The 12,358-nt window shown below is 37.4% G+C and overlaps 1 protein-coding gene across 1 annotated transcript in view; it reads left to right on the top strand.

Moving 5' to 3' along the window:
• Positions 1–1,394: 1,394 nt before the first annotated feature.
• Positions 1,395–12,358, top strand: part of HOMER1 (homer scaffold protein 1) — a 71,331-nt gene continuing 60,367 nt past the window's right edge. The window contains exons 1-2 of the mRNA XM_086479469.1: positions 1,395–1,619; positions 8,739–8,870. Coding sequence (XP_086335595.1) covers positions 1,413–1,619; positions 8,739–8,870 — 339 coding nt within the window. The 5' untranslated portion in view covers positions 1,395–1,412. The remainder of the gene's footprint in view (positions 1,620–8,738; positions 8,871–12,358) is intronic.

Below are 12,358 nucleotides of genomic sequence, written 5' to 3'. Positions count from 1 at the left end.
AATTCAGTTAAACAAAAGGGCTATAAAATCACTTTTCCATAACCTTTGTTTGTGTGCAAGGGATTGGGATCAGGAAAACAGCTACCCAACTTCCCACAGCTTGGTGATTTAGAAGGAAAAGATGAGTTGGTGCTGAGGGTACAGTGACATTTGTACGGAGGACTAGCATGTGCATTGATCCCCTTGGTCTGCCTTCCTTCTCCTGTAGCTTTCACTGAAACTCTCTGTTTCACTGTCTTTGGTCTGTTCTGTATCCTTTCTGTCACTTTTTCCAACGCCTAACATAGGAGAACATCACATCTTCTGGCAAATGAGCTTTCAGAAGCCTTAACTCCCAGCTGAGTAGTGCAATCCTGCTGTTGAAAGCAGCTGGTCTCAGCTGCTCTTGCTGCCAAGCAGTAGAGATGTTTCTGAGAATTCACATGTAACCCTTTGTAATGAGGCCAGATTAAAACACTTTGACTATGAGTACCCCAAATCTTAATTTTTTTCTTTTGCTTTTGTTTTGGGCAGAAAAACGTATTAAAAACTTACTTCTTAAAGGGAAATGAGAGCAGGGACATAAGATAGGTTTCTCCACATCCTGGAAATGGGGGAAAACAAGAGAATCCAAAAACCTAAAACGTTAAATCCAGCGTAAAGTTCTGGTACTTAATATCTTTGGGATTTGATGGCAACATTCCTGAAGAATATGGCAATCTATTTGTCACTAAAATCTACCTAAATTTAAACACCACCAGCCTAGTGATACTAAAATCTGTGCAATACTGTGTGTCCTGGTAATGATCATGGGGAAAATAAGTTGTAAATTCTAAAGCACAGTAGGTTTTTTTTTTACTTTACGTAATTTTACTTGCTAAGCAGTTAACTTTGAACCATGTGTGTTATACATATTTAGTGTTGCCATGAAAATGTTCAGGCGTGAAGCTCCAAAGAGTGAAGATTTCACAACACATGTTGTTGTGGCCCTAACTAGTGTTAGTTTTAGCGTAATTGCATTGAATCAGCCAGTTCAGTTTCAGAGTATGGCCTAAAATTTATTAGAATAATCAGAGTATTAAAAGATTTTTGAGAAGATGGGGGTTTGAAGTTGTGCACATTGTGTAGGGTAATAAGATGAAATTACACATGTATTAATGCTTGTTAGTTTAAAGGGATTGATGGAGGGTGAGGGCTACCCAGGGACAGGATGGGACAGGACTGAATCTGTGTTAAAGGTGGCTGTCTTTGTCCTGCTCTACAGCTGGGTGCTGATTTTTGCCTTAGAAGGTTTGCATTTTTGCTTGCATATGTGTATTATTGCATCTATCTGCTATATGCAGCAAACTTACAGAAGTTCTTTGGAAGTAATTATCACGCAAAGTGAAACGTGGACATCCCAGTAGGCACAACTGGCAGATAACTTGTGTGCCATGATATTAGGTACAAATTTGATTCATGACTTTTACTCTCTGTCCTTCAGGGAACAACCCATCTTCAGCACCCGAGCTCACGTCTTCCAGATTGACCCAAACACTAAGAAGAACTGGGTTCCCACCAGCAAGCATGCTGTTACTGTGTCCTACTTCTATGACAGCACAAGAAATGTCTACAGGATAATCAGTTTGGATGGCTCAAAGGTAAGTTTTATTTCAGAAAACTTGCTTGCTTCATCAGTTTTTGTATTTATTTTCTAGTCTGATGTCCTTCGTGTATCTTCTCAGATGCTGTTGTCATTACCTGAGTAACAGATAGTGATGTGTTAAAATGGTAGTGTTGATTGATTACATGTTTTAAACATTTTGAAAATGCTGTTTTCCATGTGTTTATATTGACTTTGCTAAGTGTATTGCTGAATTTAAGTGATGACCTGTTAATTAATATTACATGCAGGCTAAAAAGGTATCCTTGTAAAATGCACTAAAATGTAAAAATAGGGTTACAATAACCTGTGTTCATCTCCACATTCAGTGATCCATCAATATAATTGGCTTCAGCATTATGAAGGACAGCTGTTCAGTGCCCATAATTGCTTAGTAAATACTTTGTTATGTAATCTTCCAATTTTGCTGTAGAGAATGTGAGGATTTGCTCCTAAAAAAGCTCTCCATGGTAAGCTTTTATCAAAACTCAGTTGGTTTGTGTTTGGATTTTTTGGGGAGTGTTTTTCTTTTTTTTTTTTAATTAGGAGGGATAATGTCTTGAGCTCCTGTTGTAAGAAATGTTGTCTAAGAAATTAATTTGATATGGAGAAAATACTTGACTTTTCCTTCAGTTCTACTCCAAGTAGGTATAAAAACAGTAAGTTTGCAAACAGCGTATCAGAAAACTGCAGTAAGAACATTAAAGATATACAGAGTGTAATCAAAAGTTTTAATCCTCTGGAGAGACTTTAATTTACAAATTCTGGAGATGCATCAGTTCACGATGGTTGGAGCTGAAATACTCTGTTAGACCATAGTATTCACAAAGATTTTGTGGCTGTTTATTGAAAGCTGAAAAATATTACCCTGCATTTTTTTTAAATATCCAGAGTATTTCTATTTTAAATGAGGAAGGAGTAAATCATAAAGAAGTATATGGAAATAGATCTCATAGTCAAACATCTCTATATGATAAAACTGTAAGTGATTGAGACTGGTATCAAAGCCTACCAGAATTTTTCCAAGTTTAAGTTTTACTTTGTTTCTTCTCTTCCCAGCCTTCCTTCAAATCATTCTTCTGGTTCTGTGAAATTATGAAAATACCTTTTTGTGTGACTGTTTATAAATAAAGACTTTCAGATTGGAACTAGATGCTCTCTGAAGTCAAGACTACCAGTTGTAATCTGTAGCACCTTAACTAATCTGCACAGTTTACAAAATCCTTATTCTGGTATCTGCTGGGGTTGCTCCGCCTTTGTCCAAAGCTGCAACTCCTGCAAAGTGACTGCTGAGTTAAATTGTCAAGCAATTGTTGATCTGTTTATTTGTTCTTTTGTCTACTGCAGCATTTCCTTACATTTGCAGTACTTGTGACAAGGTGTATTGATAATGCAATCTTATCACTTTTGTTTACTGTGATTGCTGCAATCCTAATAATGTTTTCATCCAAATGTTAGATGTCTGACTAAGATCTAGGATCTCAATCATGATTAAAAAAGCCCCATTGTTTTGGCATCACAACACTGCTCTGAAACATGCATAGGTGAATAGCAGGGGGACCCATGGAAGAATTTTAAGGAGGTTTTCAGCATAATTCCCAGATAATTTTTTGATTTTTAATTAATGCCACATTTTTTTTAACATGCTGCACTTATACAATATAGTATCTGCAAAGGGCTAAATATAAATGCAACGTATTCTTAAGTTTGGAGTGCATCCAGATAGTGTCTCTGCTGTGTGGCGTACAGCTGAGTGTCAGTGACACTACAGGCATCTGAGCTTGCAATGCCTTATGTTGCTGATTGGTCAGACAGAAGTGTTAAATTTGTAAAGGAGAAAAAGCTATGCAATTAAATTCTCCCATTTTAAGTTTTGGAATGAAACTGAATAAAGGTGGTTTTGTGGGGTTTTTTAAAAAACAGATTTTTACATTGAAAGTGTCTCACATACATATGTTGCCAGTGGTCAAAAACACTAGTCAAACTGTATTGGTTTTGAAGCTGTCGTTTCCCTCAGCAGCTCAGGTGCTGAGCAGTAAGTCAGTAAGTGATGGCAACTCACACGTATGTTCACTTAGACTGCAGTAAGGCAAGTTTGAGACATACATACTTTAGATTTGAGTGATAATCCTATTTCTGTCTCACACCCTTCCCTCTGTTTAGGTCAGTGCGTTTCAGTGGGATTCCTGTATAAAATTTAACTGCTGTCCTGATTGTCTGAAAGTCGTTGAATCTTCCTTCTTGAAAACAAAAGGATGTTTTTAAGACATGATCTTCACTCACTTCTGAGGGATGCTATTGTACACTGCAGATTCCCACTTGAACTTGCTTATGGGGGTCTTTGGTGTATTTTGATAGAAAGGGTTTTCTCCTTATGAGCCTAGTTCAGCTGAGATAGTCCCATAGAAGCAAGTTCTGCTTATTTTTAATGTATCTTATGTAATGGTGTTTTCTGAAGCTACAGTCTTCTCTTAAAATACCTTGCACAAGAAGTGGTGCGTCTCCTAACGGCTCTCAAAAGTGTTTTAGGATCATAAGTTGTTCAGTGTCCAGGCCATGTTTTATAGCCGCGTACAGTATCTGGATCCTTGGTGCCCAAGGCAGGGAGATCCTGATGCAAATAGTCTGATAGAACTCAAGGCTGTTTTCTGTGACCTCTTGAGTAAATATCTTTTATGCGACCTTTTTATCCTACCACTCTAGGAATCAAGAGAAAGCCTGAAAAATAGAATTTCATATGCAATATAACATGATAACATAGAGCAGTTGTTGCTGAAGCTTTCAGTTCTTGTTAATTATATAGTCTAGTCATTTATAGCTCCTTGGAAAAATGTGGTTTAGTATTTCTTTCTCCTAGGTGATGGAAGGAAGTCTGCATTGTTTCTCCAGTAACGCTGCTGACAGACACTAAGATTATTCCCAGAATCCCTCTTTCTTTTCTGTTGAGTCTCTATCAGTCACTGAGGAAAGAAAGGAGAGATCAACTAACATTGTTCCTGCAGTACTAGTTAACTCTCCAATAATGTTTTCACAGATGCAAGATAGGAAAAAAAACCCTAATAATTTGTACTCATCTAAAACAAGAGAAGATTCTGGAAAAGAGTGGTTTTCCAGTTTGTAAGTTCCATGAGCCTTGTATATATTATTTCTGAGTCAAGTCTGCCATCAGTGTTACTGCCACAGATGATCTTTACATTTTAATGACTGTGGTAAAATAAACTATGTCACACGTTAAAGTGATAACCTGTTTAATGCTAAATACAGGTTTTAAGTAAGGCCTGTAAGCACAGGTCTTCAGTGATCTTCCTTTGAAGAAGTTAAAAAATACTATGTGTCTTAATTATTACCATCAGCTTTAGCACAAGATAAAATCGTACTTGACCACTGCTGTAGATCTTGCAGCTGTTGGGTTTGCAGTCAGTAAAATGAACAGTTAAGACATATGCCCTATTTTCTCATAGCTAAACTGATACGAAAGGAAAACATGAAAGCTGTTTTATTATTCAAACAAAATCTAAAGATAACAAAATCAGTTTTCTTCAAAAGCTAAATGTCTGCCTGTCAGGTTGACTCTGTTCTGTTTTTAAGATATTCTTGTACATTTGTACTACAACATTCTTAAAAGTTGATGAAATATTTAACACTTGTTATAGTGGTAACTCTACAATGAAATCTGGCATGGAGGGGAGAGCATTTGAAGCAGTACCTGTTCAAGTAGACAGGCTTAATTATAAATTCTAATTAAAAAAATAAATTATTTTTTTATGCTGAAGATATGAAGGATTCATATCTAGTGTTTTCTAGAAGTAGCTGACACTGACTGTATCTGTAGTATACTCTAGTATTGCACTTTTTAAAAGTATAATTAATTTAGCGTGAGAGATCTAGCATACTAATGCTTTTAATTCAGAGAGGGTTGAAAGCCTTGATTTTCCTGTAAAATTGATAAATCTAATGAAAGGACTCTTTATTGTATCACTGGGATATGAATGTAGTTTTCCCAGTGAGAAACTTGCTGTCTTTAGGCTAATACTGTCCACTGGAGTGGAGCTTCTTATTTTTCTCATCTGGAAAATAGAGGGAAGAATCACAGCAAGTCTTTCTCAATACAGTTTTTTAAAAATAAGTTTTCTTCCTATGTTTCTCCCTTGCAAGGAAGCAATTTGACAGTCACTGTAACCCAGCCTAAATGCAGACTGCAGTCAAAACAGATATCCCATTCTGGTCCAGGCAGCCTGGGTTCTCTCTTGTGCAGCTGGCCACGTGGTCAGCTGAGGCAGTGAGCCGTCTTAACTAAAACTGGTCAGTTTCTCCAAAGTTTTTCGCTGGGTTAATTTGCAACCAGAATATGCCACTGTCACTGCAGCAAATGCCAGTCCTGCAGGCTTTAAACCTACCTATTGCTTGCAGATCATGATTCCCTGTCCTCAGAGTCATCTTCTGCATTGAGGAAGTTACATCCATGACATAATACACAGCCTCTCAGATCTGTGATATAAATTCAAAATAATCAAGCAATGGATGGAACTAGGGCTTAAGCAAGCTAGACAACATAGGTAGAGCTTGAGTTGGGAGGAAGACTCTTTTTCTACACTGTCCCCAGGATATTTAATTTCAAGCATGTTACTCTAGACAGCTTCTGCAGCAGGAGAGACTGAGCATCAAGTGAACTTGCACAGCTCTATTCTGGGTTTCCACCACGTTATTTCAAAAGTGGGCTTCCAGACACTGACAGTACACAAGAAGACAAGAAGCATACAGGAAACAAAGAGCTCCAGAACACCTCCTTTCCAAGAAGTCAGTCTCCTTGTCTCACATTATTTCTTCTGTCCTATGTGACATAGGCAGCTGTTTTCTATGAGGTCAGTTCGAAGCCATAGTGCAAGTGCAAGCATGCTGGCTTTGTTTGGGCTCCAAGCCTTATGCCTAAGGAAAGGAGAATGATGTTTGAATCACCAGTGACTTCACTGACCAGCTTCTCCTATTTGAAAACCTGAGGAGACATTTTGTGGACAATTAAAGCTGGAGATGGTTCTCCAGTCTCTGATGACACAGCAAATCCTGTCCTTGACCTGATGAAGCTTGTAAGTTCAAATGTAAGCTTTCAGACATTCCAGAATTTTCCAGAAGTTGTTCACAATGGTAGCCAAAACTTGCATTTTGAGGCAAAGGTTATCAGAAAGAGCTGCCTGTTTGATATCCTCAGCTACATCCAGGTTTGCTCTTCTAATGTAGTGCGAGTGTAGTGGAGCTGCCAAAGCTACTGCCAAAGGCACCGCAGAGTATTCTGGTTTTGTTAAATTCATCTGTGCTGAAGTATCTTTGCTTGTCTTCCTACATTTTACAGTAACAATGTGTTCTTCTGAACTTTCTTGCAATACTTCTCTCTGCCACTTTGTCTGAAAATCACCACATGCACATGGGAGCTGTTTGTCAGCCCCTCAGCTGTAAATTTTTCAGGCTTGCCCTGTAGAATTCAGAGAAAATTTTATGTTGATGGTAGCTGCCCAAATCTCAGCGAAAGCAAAGGGTGCTAAGTAAACTCCATAAGTACTCATTTTGATGTCCACCCAGAAGACTGTCTCACATGAGTAGTACAGACTGATTTTGACTTCTAGAACATCTTGGACTTTGGATAGCAGTACTCAGTCACTCTGGTGTTGAAGTTTCTCACTGTCACCATCCTGAGAAAATACTGTTATTCTCTACACATCTATGCAGTTCCTGCTATTCAAAGAATAAAAGAAAGATTTTGCTTTTTATAGTAGAGAAGATGGTTTGGACCCTGTGGATTTTGTTGCTGCTCTAGGGTTCTTCAGTAATCGCTGACTGTAGCCAGCCAGGGGTAAGGCGGGGGTTATGGTTTCGTGGAATCAGGAAACATGCACAGTGATGTTCGAGAGATTCCCAACTCGGTGCTGTAAGACAATTGCAGTAGGACACATACTGACAATAATCTTTGGAGCACAGTAACTTGACATGAGAAAGATTCTGGCTGAATTGTTCTGCTCACACTGTGTGCTATTTTCTGGGAAGTTTTAAGGATGCTGTCTTTCATGTGGGTGTTACAAAGCACCAGTGATTCATGAAAAGCACTGTGAATTATTTAACAAATGTGGCTGAAACTCTTAGTAGCACCACGCAGATGAGAAAGCATGCCTGCATTTCCCTTCAAATATACGTATCTTTGGGCCTGTGGCTTGTCTTTCTTGTTCATGTTGGCTCGTTGTAAACTGTACTAATCATCAGTTTTTCAGTTATATGGAACCCGTTGCTGTAAGACTTTGTCCTCACATGCTTTAAGTCAGCTGGACAGTTCCACATCACAGATTTAGAGTATGTTAGACAAACTTCAGTGTGTTGGAAATACTGTTGAAATCTGTGGTAAAACTTCAGTTGCTTTTAGTGGAACTGGCATATCATCTAATAGTTACATTTTTTGTTTTCATTAGCAGAACTTGTATGCTGAAGGATGTGTTTCTTCCATCCTCTATATAGCAAGAACTAGAGAAGACGAATGATGCTAAGAGTAGCTGCTCTTCTATAGTTGGTGTATGGCCCTGTCACTGTTAGGCATGCTTGTGTGTGTATAAAGGAAAACCAGATTCTTGTAATACAGAAGCTTAAAAATAAATTGTGCTTCTTGTTTTATTGTATGTTTTCCAGTGAGAATCACGTATGCAGCAGGTGTGGGGGGAATGCAACAGTGAGGCTTACAATGGGGCTGGAGAGACGTTGCCTTAGGGAACAAACACACTTGTGAGACAAAAAAAGGACTTTGCTACTTCTTCTATTCTGATCTCATTAACCTACGCAGATATGCAAATGCTTTAAAGGACTTTTTTAGATATGCTAGCTACTAAATGACTGCTTGCAGTTGCAAACAGGTGCCCCCCCCCCCCAGCTTTTGCTCCTTTTACAGAATATATGTGAAAATATGCTTTTGTAATTTTAGCCATGATTGAATTGGAAAACTGTTTCCTAGTTCCCAGTGTGTGTCTCAGTCAGTGCACACAGATACTTGACTACAATATTGGCATTTTCAATTATGAATAGTCTTTTAAAAAAAAAATCAAACCCACAAACTCTGTTTTTTACAACTATTACTTTTTTTCAGGCAATAATAAATAGCACTATCACCCCCAACATGACATTTACTAAAACATCGCAGAAGTTTGGCCAGTGGGCAGACAGCAGGGCGAATACAGTCTATGGCTTGGGATTTTCATCTGAACATCACCTTTCAAAAGTAAGTATGACCAGTGGCCAATGTTCAGCTAGTCAAGCGGCTTAAGAGTACTTGATTCCTGCTGGTTGTATCTTGACTCAGTGCTCACTACTGTTATTATTTAAAAATAATTTACAAAAAAATGTTTTGTATCTATCCTTATAGTGTAAAAGACAAGTCAAAGTGTGATACCTACAAATTTTCTTATAACTGATGGAGGAAAGGGGGGAGATTTAAGATATCACAGTGTATGTTGTTAACACTTTCTAATTATTTGTTAGGTTTCTCTTTTTTTAAAGTTGTTCTTTCATTACAGTTTTTCATGATAGAATTTAAAGGAGTAGACAATTTAGTGTTGCTTCTGTATTTAGATCTCCTAGAAGAAAAGTTGTTGTTAGTCTTCAAATGCATTTTTGTCTTTTAAGCCGTATTCTCTTTCACTTTTCTGCTAGGTAGTGCATGAAATTACAGATATTTCAGTGTATGCACGCTTAAAATAAAGCTAGGGGGAAATACAGTCAGTGTAAAAGAAGGCTACATTTTCTTGTTGGAATATAAAAGTTGAAATGTTTACTAAAAAACTTTGCCATATATGTGGGGTTTTTTCTGGTCTACTTGTGCAGGAGGGAAGTACGCCTTATTCCAAGGAAAGCAGCAACCCGTGTTTCTCAAACTGATGGTATAGCTCCTCTGAGCACCCTTTCTACAACACCTGCTGCTATTGATGCTACTCTGGTAGATGAGTCCAGGAACCTCTACAAGCCAGTGTCATTTTTCTCCAGATGAGGAATTTCAGTTCAGTTTAAGAACATGTCTCTACATTACACAGAGAATTTTCATCTTTGATGTATGCAGAAGATCTGGAAACTCAAGTGCAAAAAAAGAATATATAGTACATGTTTAAGTAAGGAATAATGATTGGCTTGTTATTAAAAAAAAAAAATCATACCAGTCCTTTTGAGAAAGTGATTGTCACTATTCAAGGATAAGCATGGGCCTGTTAGAAAATCATTAAAATGAGAACCAGTCCATTTGCTTTATTTGGACAAGTGTTACACTTGTGAGATTTCTTCCTTTCATAATAAGATAGCTTTAATTTCCATGAAGCAGCACAAACACAGGAAATTCTGAATGATACAAATATTTCATGTGCGTTTGTGCACCTATCATTGCTTCAGTGAACTTGGGAACTTTGTCGCATACTTAAATTGGTGTGTATATCCTAGAGGCACTTGCTTACCAATGTGGTAATAACTTTTCATAATATATCAATGGATTTAGCATAAATGCTAATTTAGATTACCTCTTTCATAGACTAGCTTGTTTTCCTTAGTCACAGAATGCTTCTTTGGAGGCAAAGTATCATGCCGCAGTCATGCACGCTCTGTGTTTGCCTGCCTTTAAACACTAGGTTATCCTTGCCAGTGAAAACTTCCTGGGTTTTTTACCTGTCCTATTGTTGACTCTTGTCTTGCCCTTCCCGTGTGGGGCTTACTGCCTTCTTAACTACAGTTGTTTTGGTCCCATTCTTTCACTGCCCTCAAACAGATGTCTTTTTAGTTTTTACTTAGAGTTTTAAGTATGCCCTTGGCTTAAACTTTGTGTTGCCGTTGAAAAAATAATCTGAAAAGCTACAGTAGATATTTTATCCTAAGTAACGTCTTGCTGTGTTTTGCAAAGAATATGCAAATCTGAGAAATATACCAAGTCAGAGTCCTTTTCTGAAGCTTATGGTGATGAATCCTCAGGACCTTTTCAGCAAACTGTTTCTGTTGTATTATGTTTTAATTATCAAACCAGTATTCGTGTGAGTTGAAATTGCTGATTGTTGCTGCTGAAATTCATAAAGATAAAACTTTTTGTGTTATTTTAAAGTTAACAAACATATTAAATGGGGGAAAGGAAACTTTTCTTTAGATCACAGTCTATTCAGTCACTGCAATTTAGGTATGTTGGTCTTGGAATCAGAAAGGCTGAATTAGATACACTGGATCTGCGGTTTAGCTTTAGAGAAATCACATCTATATTCTCTTTCTTGTCACGTGTCTCTGCTGAGATTACTAACTCTCACTTCTGTGCACTGGCATTATAGTCAGGTTTACCAGAGCATCTTTGGTACACCTAGCACTGTAAGACATGAAATCTAATTTAGGGCTCAAGGTACTACTGGATAATAGTAATAGGACTAACATATAAACTGTACTAATGGATTTGTTCAGAAAGAGGTTGCTTCTAGAAGTTGCTGTAAAAATTGATTCTGGAACTTCTTTTCTGTATTTGATTTATTAAAGTCCTTGAGTGAACAGCCCCATTGTATATAATCTGTTTTGCAGTAGTGTCTCTGGGCCCCAATGAAATATTTGAAGTTCCAGGAAGCAAAACACAGCCTGCAACCACAAAAAACTTTGTATAGTTTGTGACTGATTTTGACAGTTTAATGAAGCAAATAATCTGAGCAGATAGAATAAACTGTTTACTCTCACATCATTGTCTGCTTAGCTTATAGTAAATGTTTTACTTTTGTCTATTCAGTTTTTGTTCATGTGCCTTTGTCCTCCTAAAGTAATTACTGGAGTAGGGTGCAATAGCGGTAACCTCTTTCTGAACAGTTATTATGACTGAGAATTAGCAGAGTGAGAATATCTGGTAGAAGAATAATGGCACTCTAGTCAACTTGACATACAATCAGTATAGAAGAAAATTAATTAAACATTAATTTCATTAGACATCTTCTTAATATGTTAGACCACAAATTCACCTCAAGGTGGTTCCATCAGAAATCAGTGATACCTGAAAGATGTTTCCTGTGTTGAAGAATGCTCCTTTCACAGGATCAGGGTTTGCTAGAAGGGTCCCTCTTACTGCTGTAGTAAGAGAAACAGAATGTCCCATGATTTTCAGAAAAAAATGAGACAACTTTCTCATTCAGAATATATCTGTGCTTTTGATAGTATCCTTATGATTGAGAAGAAATATTCCTTTTCAGTTTTGCTGTCTGTCTTACCCCTTTGAATTAGTTGACCTGATTTATTCTGTGTAACTGAAGAGTATGCTAAATGGCAAAAGTGCCACCACAGATGCTTATAAGAGCGTCTTGTAGTTCCCTGCCCAATTTTTCATCTTTTCCTTAAAGTACTGATGCTCCAGGGAATTTTTCCTTTCATGCCATGAGATCTCACCTTTCCTTATTCAGGAATTCTGCCAAGAGATTGCTATTATCCATCCCCTAACTGTATCAAGGAATTTTGTGAAAATTTCCACTACCTTAGCCTTATTGGCTTTTTCTTTGAATGTTACCTATTTATCTCTCTGTTATATATCTTTTTACAATTTCTACCACTGTATTACAGAAGATCATATTTACTACCTGTATGTCTTCAGACATTTATTCTAAACCTCAGCATCCTGGTTTCCATTTACCAATCTTCTGATCTTAAAGATGATTTAAATAATAGGTTACCCATCAGATTTTGAGATCTATGTACAAGCCTTAAATGAGTATCATATAG

The sequence above is a fragment of the Leptosomus discolor genome, chromosome Z (genome assembly GCF_034619465.1).
Source record: "Leptosomus discolor isolate bLepDis1 chromosome Z, bLepDis1.hap2, whole genome shotgun sequence".
NCBI lineage: Eukaryota > Metazoa > Chordata > Aves > Leptosomiformes > Leptosomidae > Leptosomus > Leptosomus discolor.
Note: the sequence above shows the minus strand (reverse complement) of the source record. Positions and strands in the feature narration are given on the sequence as shown.